This window comes from Agelaius tricolor, unplaced genomic scaffold (genome assembly GCF_023055355.1).
Source record: "Agelaius tricolor isolate 1412-34295 unplaced genomic scaffold, bAgeTri1.0.p SCAF_3, whole genome shotgun sequence".
Lineage (NCBI taxonomy): Eukaryota > Metazoa > Chordata > Aves > Passeriformes > Icteridae > Agelaius > Agelaius tricolor.
The window spans coordinates 29,810,204-29,832,280 of NW_027269263.1; the positions used below are offsets into that span (position 1 = coordinate 29,810,204).

The 22,077-nt window shown below is 36.1% G+C and overlaps 1 protein-coding gene across 1 annotated transcript in view; it reads right to left on the minus strand.

Annotated features, from left to right (window-relative positions):
* Positions 1–13,789: 13,789 nt before the first annotated feature.
* TMTC2 (transmembrane O-mannosyltransferase targeting cadherins 2) overlaps positions 13,790–22,077 on the minus strand; it is a 234,432-nt gene continuing 226,144 nt past the window's right edge. Inside the window, exon 12 of the mRNA XM_071423340.1 lies at positions 13,790–16,617. Within this exon, the coding sequence (XP_071279441.1) occupies positions 16,438–16,617 (180 nt within the window). The 3' untranslated portion in view covers positions 13,790–16,437. The remainder of the gene's footprint in view (positions 16,618–22,077) is intronic.

A 22,077-nucleotide genomic window follows, 5' to 3' on the forward strand; every position in this document is an offset into this window, starting at 1 on the left:
GGGCTGGTCTGAAATGCTTTTATAGATTTTCATATAGTAAAGGTCCAAAGCCCTCAGTGGCTTTCACTCAAAGATGCTATTTTACATTTTTTGTGTCAAATATGCCCAGCATAAGCACAGAATAGGACAGTTAATGATAGTAAAAAAAACCCCAACTATTACAACAATAACTACAAAGCAGATTTTAATTATAAATTTAAGTCATTCACATACATTTGTACTCTCTTGTCCCCTGGGAAGAAAATAAAAATGAGCAACAGGTCAGTATTTCAGGTCAGTATTTCAGGTCAGTATTTCAGGTCACTTTATGAAATTCCAGAACGTACTCAGATACTATTGTAAAGAAGTCATAAAAAAAAAAAAAAGAACAGATAACACAGTAGTGTTGCCAATGCTTAAAGCTATATGTAATAAACATAATATTAAATTCCAATGGTCCATGCTCCCATTGAGTCTATAATTTTGCACCTCCCAAGCAGCTGCATAAAATAAGGAGATCCTCGTTTGTTATGATTCTAAATAATTTTGGATACAGTAAGATGAAAGATACAATGTCAAGATACTCTATTTCTGGGTGGCCAGTTTCTAGTTCACTGCTTTTGATGGTTTGTTCCTTGATGTCAGTTTCAAAATATGGTTTCGTTTATTGGAAGACTTTTGTTATAGTATTTTACACTGATCTCATGACCTCCCTTGATCTCCAGGAATCCCATATTGCAGCAGGAAGTGGGTAACTGAGCAAGCAACTACTGCACAGAACCTTGAACATAACACTTTAAAGCAGTAAACTTCACAGGGATTCTCTCTTTCCAAGAAGAATTAAGACAGAGTGTCTTCTCAGCTGTGGTTTCTAAAAACTTTGTGATCTTTGGTACAAGAATAGGGGGCTAACCTCATTATCTTTCAAAATTCCTAGACACATAATTGCATCTTGCTGGCTTACATTGCTCTGGCAGATGCAATTGGATTTAGTACTGTTTCTCATTGACAAAGGCAAACGCCTTTGAGCTTCAGTTGCTCTGAAGCATTAAATATTGCTTTGTTTTGCTTCAAAGGCATTTCTGCCATGGGAAAACCATCACTTTATGACCCTTTTGTATGTTGCAGGGGTGATGGGACATTAAAATATTCTGATAGCCTAAGGAAAAGGTATTGAATAATACACCAGTATTAATAAAATGGTGAGTGGTGTTTTAGACCTTCCCTTATATCAAAGCTCCTAAAGTGACATTGAAATCTATAGAACACAGTGCATGAGGAGACTGCCAGTATTTCTCAGCTTATCATAGAAGGAATGGAAGTTTTAAAAATTCAAATACACAACAATTACACTACATGAAATTTTCCTTTACTGCTCGAAATCGGGTCCAAAATACCTTACAGTATATACCCTAAAACTACACATCCAGATTTCAAGTCTCAGAAGAAAAACCTGCTAGCAGAACTGAACCTCTGTACATTAGAAAAACAGGCCTGTGAAGTGCAGAACTAATTGGGCCTGATTTCCTTTGGGTTGTGCCTCATGGAAAGACTCCTTAATGTCCAAAAAGGTGCAAACTCTTGTTTTCCAACACTGAAGTTCTTACTCTCCAATCTGGATTTGCTTTCAACATCTCTCTCCTCAAACAGACTGAAGGAGGGGGAGGATGGGGGAAAGCACAATAACAGAATCGTTTTTCCCATATCCAACTGCCTATTCTCTGTTTACTAACAGTACAAGTACATGTATGTCATTCTTGATAGAATTTGGCCAAGAAAGATCACCAGGTGGTAAGAGCAGGACAGACAGACATCAGGTAAGCCTCATCTCACTAAAAGAGAAGTTAAAGTTCATCCATACCCTTGTACTTCCAGCCAAATCTTTTGAAAGTCTTCTACTTGATGCTGGTCTTCCTTAACCAGTGTTTCTGTTTAGAAAGCCATTCTTCATCATACTGATCACAGCATCACAATTGATCCAAGAGTGTGCAAGGAAACAGCCTCTTCAAGAGGTAAACATGTTTACTTATGCAAAACCACTAGTGAGACAAGAAAGCTAAACTGCATGCATACCAGTTGATAAACAGGGTTTTCTACCTGACTTTGGGTAAAAAAACACCTTGTTAAGTTCAATTTATGGAGGGTTTTACTGCTTTCTTTCAAACACTTCTGTATCAGGTTTTTTATTCTCCTCTCTCTTTCCCTTGCTTTATATTCCTGTCAGCATTTGATAGTCTTTGTTTAGGTAAGTTCTCTTGTTCTGGGGAAATGCAATTCCTTCATTACTTTAAAAACAAGGCAGCAACAATGGAAGATGTCATCAAACTTTTAAATGTGGAAGCTCAAAAACAGGTTAATCACAAAGAAAATAAAATCTATTCTGCCAAAATAATGGTTTAGATTCTTCTGTTAGAGGCTTCTGAAGTAGAAGTACAAGTAAATTGTATTATGAAATGTTTGAAATTAATTAACTACATGAAATGGAACAGCATAATGATTAGTAATTTTGGTATTTTAAAGTAATAGAGCATAAACTTCTTAAGGAAACATATTTATTGAGCAATTTTAAATTGAGAATGTTTTCAAAACATAACAGCTTAGAAATGGATTGCCTCTCAACCAACTGAATAATTCTGTCAAAGTCAAGAGCACTTGGGGAAAAATCTTTCAAGGGAGCAAGAACAGTTTAAAAATACACTGAACAGAAAGCATGACAAAATTTCTCAGTAATGTTAAAAGCTAAATGAAACATTAAAAATGAAGCATCAATATCTCATATGTGCCAAAAGCCAACTAGACAACATCAAACAGCTGGAATTAGGAAAAATATAGACTGTTTAACTCTTTAGAATGCAAGTCCTATCCATATTCAAGAACACTGAGATGTTGCACTCTTTGTTATGGGGACAGACAGCAGTGAGTCATGTCAGCTCTCTTGATATTCAAAATTAACTGGCCTGGAGTCCTTGAAACAGGACACAGAAGTGAGGCTGTTAAACATTAGTGCTAGAGTTATCATGAGATAAAACCATGTAAGTATGAAAAAAATTCATCCTCAGCTCAGAATTAACCTTCGTAAATTACCCTCAGACTGAATTGATTATTTGGAAAGTCCTAAGCACAAAAAAAAAAAAAAAATCATTATGAATTCTGAATTATGTGTAGTTGTGTGAAAACAGGTATCTTTAAATCACATATGAGAAGTAGACCTGTGGGTGAAATCAGACCTTATCTCACCATGAAACAAACACTTTTCCTTAAGGTTAATTTTATCAGACTCACCTTTGTTGCAAAGCTACAGCTCCAGAGTGTATTTATCTAGTACCAAAAATAATTAGCAGGCACTCCAGCTCTTTGAATGGCCAACTTTAGTCAGAACTGTCTTGAGTCCAAGCGTGAGAGAAACAGGAAACCTCTTTTGAAACCTTAAAGTGCTGCAAGACGCAGTGACAAGTAATAGTAGTGTCTCTAACCCACTGTATAAAGGTAATTAAAACTAGTAATTTCCTTTCTCCTCTCTTTGCAGGATTAACGAAACAAGGATTAGCAAATATAGAATCAAACACAGAGCTGGTAGCTCTTCAGTTTGGCAAGTGTTTGTCATCACTGGTTCATCTGTAGTGAATAAAAGATAATATTAAATTTGTGGGGGTTTTTTTCTTTAAGGGTTTACTTGGAAATAAATCCATGTTCTGTTTAACAACACTCATTCTTTAGAGTGCTTTCCATTTTAAGCTTGCAGCAACAAAAAAGAATTATTGCTCTTCATAATTGTTACCTGTTATGAGGAATAAATGACATGATAAATAACAAGAAAAACCTGGGGTCTTTGAGTTCAGCTCTGTGCCTTAGCCAGTAGCGGGACCCTAAGATTTTTCTAGATATGGAAGTGTAATGTGTGGGCATTGTTATAGAATGCAACAAATGTGGGATTAATTTTTCATGTGATAGACAGCTGGCTTTCAAAAAGCTTACGCATCTAATCCTTATTACAGCACTGGATTGAAAACCAGATCTGATATAAAGGTCATTTCTGTTGTGTTTCTGAAAGACATTCTCATGTGATATCCTCTGTCCCTGATGTATCCGTTTCCTCCTACTGTTGATGGATTGCATTAGATGCACCAGCTTTTCTTTGACCAGTTTCAAATGATCTGTGCATTTCAGTCAGTGTTCTGCTATGCTTGTGGCTTTACCAGACACACCACTGCTTGTCCTATTTCATCTCAATGGATTTCATTGAGTTCACCTAAAAGGGAGGTGATCATATTACAATTTGGTTTTCTTAGTCCTCTTTTTTATGCAGAAAATACTTTTATTGTTTTGCTCCTAAGCATTATGTTTTTGAAAGGATTAGCGATTACCCATTCTGGAGTGAGTGCTGTGATAGATTACATTAAGGCAGGGCCTATCAATAGATCCAATCATTCTGGCTTCTCAGATGGAATAATTGTCCTCATTCATGTGCTGTAAGCATGAAAGACATCAACTGGTACAATTATAGAAGCAGCTTCAACAAAATGAACTTGTCAATTTGCTTTGTTAACACCCTCAAATATAATTCTAGGTCAGCCTAGGATCCAGCTCTATCACTTCCAGTCATGTTAACTTGTACTTCACCAAAAAGTAGATTTTTGCTTTCAGCATGGATAATATTACACAAGTTACTGTAGATCAGCTGACATACAGTAAACATCCATGAAAAAAAAGTGTTTAGACACATCAAGTGTGAGTTGACGAGCCTTAAATTCAGCTTCCTGCATTGTTGTTTAATTAAATTAAATTAGCCCATGCTTGCAGTGACTGTTGACGGTGACTGAACCCCAGCTGGAAAATATCCTGTAATAGCCACAACAGTTTAAAGGCAAAGTTGAGAAGCTGAGAGGTGATCTACATACACAACAACAATTAACCCTTCCAACACTTCTTTGAAAAGGTAGAGTTCATCAATACAAAATCAATATTAAAACTGAAGATTAGGTAAGATTAAAATATTGCATTTTAAATTCAAAAGAGAACCCCCCCTAATAAGACTCATTAATTTTTAAAAAGCAAGTTTATTGCTTCAGTCATTCTTCAGCTGAATCTTTCAATTGAGCTGAATTTTTGTTTGTTTTGCCTTATGCTGTAAAACTGGAATCTGCCAGCTGAATGAGCAGAACTGTGGCAGAAAATGAACACACCTGAACCTATTCAAGAGGTGGGAGGTGAAGCTATTAGAAAATTCAGGGAGGGAATGATGCTTTTAGAAAAATCAAGTGATCATGCAATAAATCCCAGCTGTGACAATGAAGGTAGGAAAGAACTAAACGGGAGAACCCAATTACTGGGAAAAAAATGAAATTAGGACAGAAAAAGACATCCATTAGTGAAGTTATTTTTGGTAAATAAAGTGAGGAACACATTTTTTCACTAAAAGTTAACTCAAAGTTAAACTTTTCACTTTTTAGCAACATAAAAGCATTTCAGAGGAAAAGATTGTCCATGAGGTCTGTGATAAAAGAAAACTAATTATCAACATACAAGAGTTATTATAACTGGACTTTAAAAAAGCAATGAGTAAGAAGGATTAAGGATAGATTTTACCCTGATCCTCATGAGATAGCATATTTAGATTCTTTGGTTTACATCAACTAGAACCTGCTGTTTTTTATATGAACTTCAGGCTAGAGAAATCCACATAATTTAAAGAGGCTTGGGATTTATTAGGGGTGATGTATTTGTGATTTCTCCTTTTTTGTGTGTTAAAAACACCAGTAAAATAACTCATGTAACTTTCAGAAAATACAGCTTTTTGTTTCAGTTACATTTTGTGAGAGCAGAAGTAAGTATCAGTCTGAGAATCCTCCTCTTCCCCTTGATTACTTGGCTTCATCCTATCAATCATGATTACGTTCCTGGTACAATAATTACAGTTTTTAATCAATTTTCAAATATTGCTCAGTGGACTGTGAAGTGCATTTGAAGCCCATCATAAGAGAAGTTATACTGAAAGCAACTAAAAACTAATGGTTTTTGCAGAATGGGAGGAGAAGGGGTTATATACAGGAATGACAGATCATCTTCTCATCAGGCTTTGCCATTAATTCAGTACAGCACTGAAATAATTACAAACGTGCACTTGACAAACTGAAACGTAAATTAGTTCTTAGTTGATTACTCCAGTTGCCTTAACAACAGAAGCTCTCCCAGCATTTGGAGGGAATATATCTTTCAATAAATTTTATTTTCCCATACATACACAAAAAAAAAATTTCTTTTGCAAAGCATCCTTGTTATAATTTGGTAATGTGATCTTGCACAGGAAAACAACAACTCAGTGATTGTATCCAGCCTTTCTCTGCTCCAGCACTGGTGTTTTAAAGCAGTTTCTGTCTTGATGCTCCTAAATAACACAGCCTCACATTGCCTGAGTAAGGCAATAGGCTCCAGCAGACAAACACAGTGTACCTAAGTGGTTTCTTGTGTAAAGACCGCTTCATGTCTCTGTTCCTGAACAAAGAAAGTGTAAGAGTAATTTTTACCATGCTAGGAGATCAGAAAAATAAACAGCAGAACCAGCATAAAAATGTTACTAAGTCCTTATCACAAACAGTTTTCTACAGTGAAATTTTAGCCACTTAAGTCAGTGACAAAAACATTATCATCTTCAACTGGGACAGAATTTCTTCCTTACAAGCCAAGTAAATGAAAACCAGCAGCACACTGTTTGAAAAGCAGCAGAAACAGTACAGCAACAATTTCTGTTATTTGGGAGCAGGCGCTCAAGCAGAAGGACTCTTGAGAAGTTTCCTGTTTGAAACAGCATGTTTATTTATTTTTTCCAGGTTTGTCACATAGACTGGCTATGTCTTGTTCTCTTAGGATTTTGTTAGCAATCAAAACTTCTCTCCTCAAGAGATTTATTGCCCTCTCCCAGTTTCAAAGTACCACCAAGACAGAAATGTCTGGCAGGGGAAATTACTGCCAGAAAAGTGCCAACATATTAAAGCATTTATTTAAAAGATATAACTACCTGGACCTTTCCCAGAATTTCAGACACAAGATATACTGTATCTAATATAGAAGATTGGAGCAAACCATCGCCATTGAACTTTGCAGTGAGTGACACTCCACTAAAAAAAGCCCAACCCTTCAGCACTTCTAATTGGGTATCCAACCTTGTGAATCAAGTAGGCTCCAAGGGCTTAGGTATATGCACAGAGTTATCATCCCCCTTGTACTGGGTCTGCTCCACATGTTCTTAGTAATCATTAATGTTTAATTTAACAGATGGCTGGAACCTGTACAATTCCTCTTATGATGTAGAGAGTATGGTTATATCATTTCCAATGTTGAATTAAAAGTAGAAATCTAACACCAAGTGATGCTGTGTATTCAGAATAAGTTAATCTATCATTTCTACAGCTTTCTCAGTCTTTCTGATCTGAAATGTTTGAGGTAATGTTATGTTTTAGTATTACTGTCTTTTCTTGTCATTCAAGAGGTAAAACCAGAGGTGCATTTTAAAAAACTATTAACCCTGCAATGAAGTAATTTATATAAAAGTTAGATTTGTATACCCTGTTATTCTTATAGTCCCTTGAATGAAGCAGAAAAACTAATTACTTTTATTTATACAGTCCCACTATAGCACTTTACAGCCAGCTGGAAGGAACAAATCACTGCTCTCAAGACAGAACTGTCTGCAATGAATATAGCAGGGCAAGCAGGGACAGGAGCCAGTGGTAGGAGTGAGGTTATGGGAAGACTAAGGTTAAGGAAGTTCGAGAGATGATCTCTTCATCTTGTCACTTCCTGAGATTCTAAGCAGGGAACAGTCAAGATGAGTATGTCAATTTGGGATTTGTCCAAAAATGTAGCCATGTAATCCCTTTCAACCTAAATTTCTAGGAGCCCAAATATCAATTGGTATTTCTATAATAAGGACTAAAATGGGAATTTCTTCTGTGCTTTTTCTTTAGATGTTAGTGAGTTGTTATGGCTACTTTATAATTTTGAAGGCAGAAAAAAAGCCAAACCAACAGACAACATGTTTTTGAACCCTGTAGCAAATGAGGACAGTAAGCTCACCGTGGTGTCTCAGCTACTGCACAGCTTTGCAAGGTAATAATACTTGATTAAAAAAAAAATCCTTTTGCATTTGTACACTTTGATTATAAATGCTTTCAGGAATCTTTGGTCCAGTCTTGCTATGGCTCTGTATTTTGTATACCACAGGTCTAATGAGGTTGCTGGAATTCCACCTCTATAAAGAAAAAAATTCATATAATCTGTATAGGTGGTCCTTTTCATATTATACTTTTTAATAAGATGAGTGAAATCCATGCATGATTGCCAGCTTCTCTCTCCTGTCTCACTCCCTGGCCATTCTTTGGGGAACTATCAAGGTCCAGCCTGTTTCTCCCAGCCCAGCCTCTCCCTATGGTCAGTGAACACTTGCTGACTTCTAGAGGTTATTTACAGTAGAAATCATTTGCAGTCCCTGTGTAATCTTTCTAAGCATACCTTGCTTAGAGAGCAACTCTTCACAAACATGCAACAAGTGATTGCTAAGGCAATCTGAGAACCCAAGAACACCCACGTGCATCACATCTCCCTGCTTTGTGGGCCAGATGACTGCAACAGTGCAAAAGAAAATTTTCTGATGTAATTCTTGCCTACACACACAGCTCTATCAAAATGGCCAGTAGCCATTTTTAAGACTTAGTGTATTATATTCTAGGTGTTGCAGGACTGACCACTTTAGTTTATGCATTTCTTTCAGAAACAGACTTGATCTTGAGACTCAGATGGGCTCACCTGATTGCAGGATTAGCAAAATGATGGTACCTGTAATGTCATGTACAGCTACAAGCTGTAGCTGGCATGACTGGAGAGTGAAGATCCTGCTTCATAATTTTGTGGCTCTCCTAGGGAGAAGTGAGATATGTTTCTTTATCTTTATCTTCACTTGGGGTTACCTGGGCCCAGATGCGTGCATCAGTTTTCTGTGGAACTCTGAGGGTTTTGTAGAACTAATTATTTATTTATATGGGAACAAAGCTAAAAAAAAATAACTAAATACAACCACAAGATTTCTCCTTCCTTATTGTTATTCCTAAGCTTCCCTCAGAAGAAAAGAAATATTGAAAAGAGGATCAATTTGATGACGCCTTAATAAGTAATTTTTCAATAATTTTGAAAATCTTATACCTTAACTTACAAATTGGAGATTAAAGCTTAAATTATGATGAAAAAAACCAAGCAAACAGCAAAGCACAACAGAACTCCAGTAAATATTATTACATTGATAAGTATAATAAGTATTTGAGTAACAAATCTGTTCACAAATCTTAGTAACTCTATTTGCAGGGGATTCCTTATCTTTTCAAAATCATGGTCTTCATTGAGTTAAACAAAAATCTACTTTTTTTATGGTCCCCTCTAATTTACATTTATGTATCACTACTGAGAGTCCACAAAAGTCCTAAACAGTACCCATCTCATTTCACATGGCTGTTTATTTTCTTCCTATGTCAGAGAGGAAGTTTTCATACCAATCAGAATAAACATTAGAGTAAATAACTGATTCAGAACGAATTGGGTAAATATCTGCAGACTTGACAGAAGAACATCAGGCTGTGATGGCACCAGTGGGACACACACTTGTTCATGTGAATGCAAAGAGTGTCTTTAGCACAATGAAGTACAAAACCCATCAACTGGATATCAAATTGTTCTTAGAATGCTGAAGCCAATTGTAAGTAACTAAACCAAACCAAACCGAATCAAAACAAATTTTATTTCTTTTGGGCTTTGGCTAAAAAGCATAAAACTGGTGTATAAGCTCAAGGAAAGGTCTTCTCTGCCTTTTGTTTCAGGGAAAGTTGTTCCTTTTCTGGTCTCTAAATAATTCATAAAACTAACAGAAGAGATGGGGGAAAATTTTCTATGCAAGAATATCTAAAGACTCTTTCAATTAATGAGAACTATCAGGAGACATATTCCATTTAAAAAAAATCAAGAAACAGAAATTTACAGTTATATAGCTAAAAGATTAATTGCCACTAAAACTTCATAGAGAAATGGCATTTTGGAAGGAAGAATAGTAATTAAAATAATAGATTTTAATGACAGAGCTACTACACTCTATCCATGAATTTGAAGGCATAAGTGCCATTCATTGAGCTCTATTGCTATTAATAGTATGTTTAGTTTTTTAAAAAAATTATTGTTAAATGATTTCATTATGGAAAAGGACAAAAAACTGAGATAATGGTGATTGGAAAAAAGAAGAGTCCTACTCTACCATCTTACATCTTCATGTTGTCATATCAAAATGTTCTCTATCATGATAGGAAAAGCAATGCTGTATTCCAGAAACTGTGGGTGGGCAGAAATTAGCACATTGAAACTTTGGCAATGATTTGCTTTGCATATCAGTATAAACCAGAAGAGGGAATTGATTTAATATAAGGAACAACACACTGAATTATACACTTATGTACTGTAGAGAAACTTATAGTTGTGGTTGCAACAAACATGATCAAATAATAAAGAAATCCATTTTGTGAAAAGCTAATTTCTAATTGTAATAAAGAAAAATACTGGGCATGCAGGAACATCTGTTTTCAAGAAAATTAGAGACAAAATAAAATATTTCTTCAGAAGAGGATAAAAAATGTTTTGCTGACAGGAAGAAAAAAACCTAGAGAAGAACCAACAAAGACTCTCAAGCAATCACTGTTTTCCAGGATTGCCTGTTGCAGCAAACCACTGTATTATTGGATTGAAAAATCTGTTCACCTGAGTTAACTAATTACTGAAATTAAAACTGAATTCAAGTTTTGCCATCAAAGCTCCATCTCTATCTAGCTCTAAACAGAATCTGTAACTTAAACTATTGAAACTCTGCAAGAGAGAAAACCCAAAAATATTCATATAGAAATAGAATGTCATCAGCTAAAGGACCAGTGATGCAAGGAAACACAGGCTCACACACAGCTCTATCAAATCAAGAAAACCCCACATCTCCTCACAATGTGGCTTCTGCACTTGTTTCTTCAAAAGGAAATCTCAGATGTTTTTAAAACATAAATCAGTGGTTAAATGCACATAAACAGATAGAGATTTGTATGTATAAACAATTTAATCTCCAGCCTTACACATAAACACTTTTAAGCTCAATAACTTTAGTAAGTAAAACTAGGCTTTGTTACTGAAACTATATAAAAAAATAATTTGAGTGTTCAGCAAGAGTGAATGATTTAATCTATTTCATCTTAAACCTTTCTAGAAGGTGCACTGTGGTGTTTCTGCCCTTCTGAAATGCTTCCTCATACATAACTGTCAAAGCTGTCCAGCTCTAGAACTGTGGTGCCACTACAGAGAGTGCACAGCAACGGGGTAAATAAGATAAAGAATTTCTTTAAGAGAAGAGAGAAACATTGACTTGAAATGTGAATAAAAGTACAACTTTAAATGTCTTCCAATCAAGTGGCATAACTTGAGTCACACATTCAGTCTTTCTCAGGTATCGTGGTTTAACCCCTGCTGGCAACTAAGCACCACAGAGCTCACTCACTCTTTCCTGGTGGGATGGAGGGGAGAATTGGAACAATAAAAGTAAGAAAGATCATAGGCTGATTTAGGAAAGATTTAATAATTAAAATTTAAATAAATGTAATACCTGAAAGAAAATGAACAGTAAGAATAACAGTAATGGAATATTACAAAAACATGAGAAAAATAAAGCCCAAGAAACACACATGATACAAGTGAAAAACAATTGCTCACCACCAGACAACCAATACCCAGTTGGTTCCCAAGCAACAGCTGCCCCCTGCCAAACTCCAGCCCAGTTTTACTGCTGAGCAGGAAACCACATGGTCTGGAATATCCCCATGGTCAGCTGTCCTGGCTGTGTCCCCTCCCAGCTCCTTGTGAACCCCAAGCCCGCTGGCTGGTGGGGAAGCGTGAGTGGCACAAAAGGCCTTGATGCTGTGTGAGCACTGCTCAGCAATAGCTAAAACATCCCTGTGACATTTTCTAGCTCAAATCTGAAACAACACTATTCTAGCTACCGTGAAGAAAATTAACTCTATCCCAGCCAAAACCTGCACAATGGGGAATATATTTTTATGTCCTGAACTTTAAAATACTATGTTCCAAGGCCAGCCTTTCCTGTTGGCAATGTTTGGTTTGAATTTATTATTTTAGCAGAAGAACTTACAACTTCTTACCAGTCTGTATAGCTTTAGGGCTTTGTTTTGTGGCATTTAAAAAAAATTTACTGATGCATGCACTTTTCCATAGTTTATCCTAGAATAATTTGATCTCAGAGTTCATTCTTTGCTCTTGGAATAAAGCTCATCCCTCTAAAGGTTTACTAATTTCCCCCAAAATGTTGGGAGGCTCTGCTCCCAGCCTCCCTCATAATATCCCCTCACAATATCAGCTGTTTCTATTGATGATTCTATTCCTCTAACCACATCTAACACCTGCTGAATCTCAGGGAGATTAAATCTTCAGTATCTGTGTGAAACAAGGCAGGGACTTTTCAAATTGCAGGATCAGCCTACCTAAGGGAGCCTATCTGATCGTAATTCAGCTGCTGATGCCTATTATCATATGTGAACTGAAGCAGTGTCTCTCCCATGCTACCAGCATTCACCTCTGTCAGGCAGAACTGCTATGGGAATGCCTACAACAGAGTGGCAAACCAGATCCAAATGAGCTGGTATGCTTACACAGAATAATTCAGTGCCTTACCTTCATCCTAGCTGAAATCCCAGAAGTGATACAGCCATCCGTACCAGCTACCGAGCGCAAATTCAGATGAGTCTGTGAAAGCAGGACTAAAAAATCACCAGAGAGCTGTCATGTGCCTTCAACAGAAATGGAGACATAGCAAGTATCTGTTGCCTGAAAGTGTGATTCTTGGAAGAACAGAAACATTGGAAGCACAGCACAAGGCAGACAGAACAGGGTCTCACACAAAAGGGTTCCTGGCTAAGGTGATTCATTGCATACTCTGCCTTCATCATCTGCTGTTTATAAACACCTCCCCAGGCAAGGAAAGTCTGAAGATGAGGCGTGACCTTCAATAAAAATAAGTCATGACAGGAGAATTTGCAAGTCAGTGACCACAAGACTGTTCTGCTCATGCCCATGCACGTTTTTCAATCATAGAGCAAGCCTATCAATGCTCAGGACCCGAATGCAACAGAACTAGGCAGATATAAGAATATTAGTGCTGCAATGAGCTAAGAAGGCTCTGTCCATCGAAGATTAAAAGACAGCCAAAAGGCAAAAGAACCATGTCAATTCATAACATCTCTGCACAGGAAGGCAGAAGATTTGAAACTCATCATATGACTTTGCAGCATGAGGAAAAGTGACCTCATACATGCAAAAGACCTTGTATGTAGGCAGAATCTTCTCTACAGCTTTTGTAACCAATTACATTTTAACAATGTTTTTACTGACATCGTGTTTGTATGGTAATATAAAAGTATTTTGTAAATATATTAATCAGCTTTTATTCCTACAGAGTTTAGATTCAATAATCAAATATGGTAGTTATCATATCCCTTTGGCTAGATTTAGTGAGTATAAATATTAAAAAATGCTTTCAGGGAACCTTTTTGAAAATATCCACTGAAGTCTAATTCCAATAGAGTTTAGAAGAAAGCCAAATGTGACATGTTTTATTTTACTTACACTATCCAGTTCTCCCATACATAAAATAATCAAGATTACTCATTAAATTAGAACAATTAAAAAACTCAAAGTGCTGTTAAAGTAACACAAAGGAATACACAGGCTATTAGTTATCAATGCTTTATTATTGAAAACAAAATTGAAATTCTTTTATCTGGCACATAAACAATTATTTCTACAAAAAGGAAAGCCTACAAATCTGATAATTTATACAAATAACAGTTTTTCAAAAAATAAAATTTTAATTTAGTAAACTTGTCTTGTGCTCTTTTTTTCTTTTTCTTTTTTAGCACTGTCTGCAATAATCCACCACAAATCCCTGAGCAGAGAGATATATTTTAAACATGTTTTAAATTTATCCCAAAAGAAGAAAGTTATCAAGCCCAGACCTCTATTAAAAAAATGTATTCAGGGACATTCTTGGTAAATTTATGGTAGTCCTTTTTTCTTTTCCTTTTCTTTTGTTGTTTTTTTTTTTTAAAGAAAAAACCAAAACCAGTTATCAATGCAAGCATGACACCGTATCACAGGAGTGCTCCCCTCTTCCCCCTTTTTGTGCAATGAATAAAAATTAACAAACAAGAATAAGTACAAGTTGAAGGAGACAAATAACCTGGTGAATGATTAAGACCAAGAAACCATCGAAGTTTGATGGCTGTTGAGCAAATAAAGCTGCAGGATACCACAGTTCTATACCAAGCTCAGTTACAGTTACTATCTATTTCTATATCTTTTCCCAGAAAGTTAGTAAAGCAGGAGAATAAGTTCAAGCTACCATTGTATTCTAACACTGGTTTCAACGATCAAGTAGAAATTCAACTTTTGATCCTTCAGTTTTGCTTTTCCAGCAAGAACATTATTTGAGAAAAACTTGACACACTCCACAAAACCAAACAATCTTGCCCCTCTGGCCTTTCTGGTGGGCCAGTTGTAAACTTAGCAACTTATGGTATTTTAGTGAGCAAGAGGAAAAGGAAATACACATAACTACAGTTTTTCTACTATACTGACTTTGAAACAGCTATTCCCCAATCTATTCAATATAGATTTAAAATCCAAGTGTAAGGGTAGAATGACCAAGAAGGTAGAGTATAACTCAAGTGTTCCCTTTCCCATTCGGTACATACAATAATCACAAAGCAAATGCAAGTAAAACCAAATAAAGGAAATAGCAACATTAGAGACTGTTGTGTTAATGGCAGGTAACATTGCTGCAGTCAAGTAATAAATAAATAAATACAGCAAGGTGTTCTTTACATTTTTGTTGGAACGGTGCTCAACAGTTAAAAAGGAATACATAAACTAAAAACCCCAAACCCCTTTTCAGTAATAAAGAGTTTTTAACAGAAGATCCTGAAGAAGCTTCAGTTCAAGGTGCTCTACCACTTTAACTTTTTATCTATCATTATGAAAGGAATACTGAAGCAGATACCAAAGGGCCATTAAATGAAATAGTAAATTTTCTTACAAACAATAATACTTATTCCAAAGAAAGAAAGCAGTTAACAAATGGCCTGGAAAAAAGAATTACTAAAGCTTCATATACTTCGATTTAAAATAAATTATTTTTACATTTAAGATCTGAAGACTAAAACAGTAATGAGGCTAAATCATTCTGAAACAGAAATAAACTGAACCTCACCAAAAGCATATTTAAGATATTTGACAGCTCTGCTGCTAGCCTGTGTCAGAATACAAACAGAATGCTAATATTTGGTTACTATCTGAATGGGTTTGTTTAAAACACCAACAATACGAAAAGTAACTGGCAACCACCATTACTGATTCCTCTCAGTCTACACTATTTTAAGCAAGATCAAATCGAGTCCCTTCAGTTATTTGCTAGCCTCATCAATGCATAACATTACTTTTTCTCCAAGTTGCTCATGAAGTCTCATTTTAGCTACCTACTAGTATTTTCCAATCCCATTTTAATTAGTAATTGCAAAAACATAGTATGCAGAGTCCAATTTAAAGGTGGATTTATCTGATAGCAAAGTATCAGGGCCAACATCCCTCCTGCTTGTATTGCTAAATCACACCTCTGGTCTTTTTCTTACCAGCCTACATACTACATCTGGTGTAGAACACAGACAGCTCCTTGGTCATTCTGTCTACCTCACAGAAATTTGACTGCGTATCTCAAGAAAACTGCACTATTAGTTAACAAGCTGAAGTAACAGGCATATTCTCAGTAAACAACTTGCAATGCTGTCATCTAATCATGTGACAGGTTGGAAAAAAATGGGCCATATACGCTGTGAAATTGGCTAGCAAGTGGTTCAAAAGTGAGATACAGCAGCATTAAGACAAACTGCAAACACACTGGATTTAGTACACTTTTTAATGAGTTACAGTATCAGCAAAATACTTTGACCTACTATTACCACTTTAAGTCCCATATGGCTTAGTGTATACGGTGTGATTTTCCCTTCATATTTCTATGACAGTATACATTTCAAGTACCCACCCAAAAGTAAGCAATATGGGATTTGCAATTATTTATCAAATATACTGAAACAACTTCTCTCACATGCCATTGTTCCAAATATATTTGCTGCGTAACAAGTTCTTCATTAATCCCTCAAAGTCTCCCTTTTTCTGTTTCTCTAGTGGAATAGCTTCTCCTAGCAGCAATTAGGACCTCAGATCCTTGCAGTCAAGTCCAGCAAGTTCTCTGACCTGACAACTCTGTGGAAGTTCAAGTTCTTGGGTTTAATCACTTTAAGGTAAAGTAGTTCAGAGTTTTCATCATCATGTTTTGGATGTTTTCAAACCTTGTTTCTCCATGATATTCCACAATTTGCGAAGATTGGACTGGGTGATGACATCATCAGGTTTAAGTTGAAGAGCAAGGAGGTAGTTTTCTTCAGCCTCTTTCAGTTTGCCATTCAGATGGAGAATGGCTCCAAGATTCATTAGGGCAGCTGGATACTGGTACCAATAAAAAAAAAAAGAAGGAGGAATATTACAAATATTTTCAATTTTTCTTTTTAGACAATCTTCTTCCACTTAAATTACTCCCTTATGTTTGCTGATTTTTCATGGAAGCAATTTAGTAATTTAAGCAAATACAGATAACAAGAAAAAGTTTCTGAACAGCTGCTGTGTAGTTTGTGCTTTAAACAGGTCAAGCTCTAGTGCCTACAGACATAAGACTTCTCTCTTTAATGAGAAAACACAGAACTTAAAAAGCTTTAAATGTGGTAATGTTGGCATAACACAGGTTCCAAGAGAAAATTAAAGTAATCCAAGAGTGAATTAGCGACAAGAATTTAATTTTAATCAAACCCCTTGCTAATAAAGAGTTCATAATCATTGGGAATAATTAACACAATAATAATTGGAACTTATCCCTTTCTTCTCTTTGTCTTAATTGTAACTAGTAAGAAATACAGCCTGCTCTCAGATTCTAAGGATGTCCAGGGGTTCTAGGATATCCATTTAGATTCAGGTTGTGGCAATTATTTCTTAAGAAATGATTGAATAAAATTAACAGTGGTGGAAAAATGCTATTTTAATAATAAAACTGTTATAATTTTGTAACAAATCAATTTAAAAGCTTATGTTGCTAGAATTTTTTTCATGTATAGCTAAGACAAAATGCTTAGCTTGTTTTTATTTTTTTCATCTCAAGGTTATTCCATTATGAAATAATAGGTTCTTCATGATAATAGCATGCCTGATCGCTGGAATGAACAAATATTACAAGGGCAGAAAAGCACATTTATGAAGCTGAAGAGTCTAACCTACCTTTTGGCAAGCACCAAGGTATTCATATCCTAGTGAGAGCACAGTAAAGGCATTTGTCAAACCAGTGCTTTGCATTTTAAAGAAAAATGGGGAAAAAATACCACACAAAGTTCACTATAGTTCTCACCCTCAGGTCAGCCTAAGTTTCAATGAGCTTTAGGAAAACTCACTTTCAAAGTCACATAGTTTTGCCTCAGAGGATAAGTGTTTCAAGCCACCACTCATCAGTGTTCTGCTCAAAATAATATTCAAAATGTGAATGGCATATCAAGTTCAGACTACTGTGAGGGCATGCTTTAGGAGCTCTCCAGTGACAATAACTTCAGGAAAGTGGTTAGACACTGAAACAGGTTGCCCGGAGAAGCTGTGGAAGTGTTCAAGGCCAGGTTTGATGGGGTTCTGAGCAGCCTGGTCTAGGTGTCCCTGCTCTTGGCAGGAAGGTCCCTTCCAACCCAAACCATTTGATGATTGTATGAAAATGCATTAGGTAGAAGGTCAATAAAATATGTACTACAGTTGGTCTCCCAGACTGATGTGGCAATAGGAAATCATTACGATGAGGAAGACTTACCTTTGATCCAAGCCTCTCCACTACAAAGTAAAACTCATTACTCTTATCCTTTTTAATCAAGCTCCAACAAAATCCCTATAATTCTTATGTCCAAAACCTAAATTTTGTGCTGGAAATGTTGTTCAGATAATTCCAATGCTGTATAGTCTCATACTATATATTCATATTTTTTCAGCTTTCTTCTTGCTTCTTTTAACCTACTAATACACACATCACAAAGTCTCATAAAGAACTGCGATGCATCAAATTTTCAGAACAAATGTCTTACAGAGTTTCAAAATTAAGCAAAACAAAATTAGTTCAGCTCTCCTTATTGTAAACATCACAATGCTAATGAAGCAGAATCTGAAGATGTAATTTTTAGATTTACTTTTTCTTGCCTTACCCTGACAGATTTTTTCCACCTTCTCTAAGTCATTCCACTGTGAATCAAACAAACAAAAAATGCCAGCTGGGTTTTATATAGTTTTATCAGTTCAATACTCTTCAAAAGAAGGGAAAGTAGGCTCCTGAAACGTAATCTATGCTACAAGTAACTCATATTGGCAGCCATATTTCCATAGCTCCACTTTTGAAATGCCAGTCTTGCATACTGTTTTGTAATGAAATAATATACTCCTTAATTGCAGATGTTCAGGGTGCTAACTGATGTTGTTAAAGTGAAGAATGCTTGGAAATCAACTCCCATGTACATTCATGACTGTCTAAATACCCCCCACATCTAATTCATTATTAGACTTCAGCTTGTTTGAGAGAATTTTCTCAAATCATGAGTAGGAATGTCCATTCCCTCTAGTCATCCTATTTCTTTGTTTAATGAGAGTTCATGAATGAAAAAGCTTTCCTGAAGTTATTGACACAGAGCTGTCATCTCACTTGAATTATAACTATGTGTGTGCTTACACCAAGACAAAGCTTACAACAGATAAGGACTAAAAATATCTTAAACCTAGAAAAACTCATAGAAATAAGACACATGTTTAAATGTGCTCAGGGCTAATTCTACAGCATTCACAAAACTTACTGTGCAGGAAATAATTCAGTTGTCTCATATGGCTTCCAGAATTCCTCCCCATTTCCTCCATACCCTCCTGAAAATATGGTGTGTGTGTATGGGACTAATCAAGAACATCATATATGTAAGACTATATGCCTAGCTAAGAAACTCTCCTACCGTCATGTCTTTAATTTGATACATAATTTCACAAGAGCAAGCAACAAAACCAAATAAAATCAACAAACTGCATGCCTTTTAACTGAAATTTTCCTTCTTCTACACATAATTTTTGATTTCCTGCAGGCCTAACTAATTCTAGGCCATTCATGTTCTAGACAAAGGTATCCATGGAAAATGTGAACTGATAAATCATTCCAGGTATGAACTGAAACATTCTAACTCCTTTACACTTCAAATAAGGAAGTGCACAGGATTTTGGAAAGACTGCTCCCTAACTTTCTAGGATAACAGTTGCCCCAACATTTACGGTTTATTGCAACAGTCACAAGAATTTTGCACATCTGCAAGATTGTTCATCAGTGGCATTGCTCTCTGGCATTTAAAAAGGATGGTCAGAGGATAAGAGAGAAGAGACATTTGCTGTAGTTTTGCTTCACATAGATTGTCTTTTATTAAAGACAGCTGATAAAACTTTTCAGTACGTTAACAAAGGCAGCAGCTACCACTGCAATAACACGGGACTTGTAGCACTGTATAACAAATGACACCACCTACTACTTCAGAGACTTGAAAGGAGAAACAGGCCTGCCTTCATTTCCTTCTGGAGACAGATGCTTTACATCAAAAATAGCTGACTGGCATTTCTATTGAGGTTATAAATGCTGCCTTTTATGGTCTATTTGGAATTATTCCCACTATTAGCATTTTACCGTGGTGTGCTTGTTTCCTTAGTGGTTTTTTGGGGGCGGTGGGGGAAGGTGCTCATGGGGAGGAGGGAAAAGGAATAACAGATTAGTTAATGAATAATGAAATAACACAAGGCAAGCATTTAGTTGCCTGAGGTGGTTTTGGTTTACATTGATGACAATTTTTTCAGATTTTCCCTTAAGTACCAAATTAAAAGGAGAGCACTGGACCATGCAAAAATCTTATCAAAAAGTCCTCTCTAAAATTAGAGAACTATAAAATCTTCAAATAATTCAAAATAATTCTGAGTAGTATTTCAGTATTTCATATATATGTAACCATATACAGTATTGGACCCCAAACAGAATCAATTTTAATGACATAGAAGATGAACTGCCTTCTTGTTTATCATCTTTGGCTACACATACAGCAAATGCCATAGCAGAAGTATAGTCCCAAACACAAAAAGACAATTTTACTCCTACATGGTCAAGTTACGGAGAGAGAAACAAATACACAAATAATGTAGCACAAATATACCTTTTGTATGGCAGAGGAGTATGAAAAAAGAACAGTCCCAACACAAGCAAGGAAATTAGAAATTGTTTTCATCAAAGCTCTGCTTACACATGACCTTCTCTGCTCAACACCACAGAGATCAGGGCAGTAGATTCTGAGAGGAAAGAGCATTTTGTTGGTGCTGGGGTACTTCTAAGGAAATTATGGCAATTTTTACCCCAGTAGAATCACAAGTGCAAGATGCTTCTCAATTATCCATTTTAAAGAGTCACTGAAAAGATGTTGCCAAAATCCATCTTGCCCTGAAGGAATTACTGCTGTGTCTGATACTGTAGATGCTCCAAAACAACCCCAGGACTGTGGAATGAATACTGTAATAAGTGTGGCCAACCTACCAGAAACACAGAGGCTGTGTATTGTTTTTTAAAAGGGCAATTAAGGACTCTTTTTCTTTTAAGGATTTCTTCTGAGTTAAAGAAGGACACAAAACATGAATCACAAATGAATATTTCATGTCAGCACTTTGAGTTTAAAAGGGGTGAAGAATTCAGATATTTCTCTTTGATAACTGAAGACACATAGGAGGCACAATGACTGAGTAGTCAAACAGCAGAATATTAGGTCTAGAATGGCTCACTAGGCATGAGAGAAAATCATGCTGGACTGCTGCATCTGATCAGTGGCCACTAAGTAATCTGCTGTCATGCCCTTTTTTATCCTTCTGCAGTGATAGCAAGAATTTTCTCTTGAACTTTTACTACTGGTGGAAGGAAAAGCAGGGGAGGAACATGCTGAGAGACGACTGCTGCCAACTGCATCTTACTCTCCACTGAAAACACACAAAATCTTCAGTGGCTCATGGAAGCAGACATTTTTATCGGAGTGATCTGGTGTTCTCAGATAAACCAAGCAGCAGTTATGGAGAGAGACTCATGTTTCTACCTGGCTCTCTACACTACAAGGCTTCTAAAGAACTGCATTTTGCATTGTGCTGTGTCTGGTATTTTGTCACCAACAGTACATGAACCACAACTAAGACACTGGTCTCCCATAAGCTGGCTAAGACAACAAAAGTCAATTGTCTAGGTACTGATAATTTGGTGCAAAAAACATTCTGGATCAGGATGACAGGATGTATTGCAAAGTAGTATGGATCAGACAGAATAAAAAAGCTAAAATTCAAAATTAAAAGGGATTTCTGGTGTCATCAAACCAGACAGCAAAACATTCAGTTCTGCTGGAAAACAAATAAAAAAATCAGCATCTTTGCAAGCTCTTAAAATGGAAAAATTCTCTGCAACTTTTCCTCTACAAAAGTTAAATACATCACTTAAATTTCAAATCTGCTGATGAACAATTTTAGTAAGTATGCTTTTGTCTCAACAGCAGCTTTCAGTTTCAAAAGTTAAGAGGGGAAAAGGAGAGGAAAACATTCACCCTGCCAGGATTAATTTGAACACAGAGCACAGTTTCCACTGTTGTATTAGTCAGAAATGGACCTAAATATCTGTGCTGCAAATAGGGAATCTGTGTCCCTATTTAATTACCTTAAGAATGAGCAATATAAATAGCTATATAAATTTAAAGAACAATAGACCAAGGATCTGGAGGGGAGTGGATCTGATCCTTGTATTCAGTCATCATTTTAAGAGTAGTAGGTTTTTAACACCAAATAGAGAATAACCTT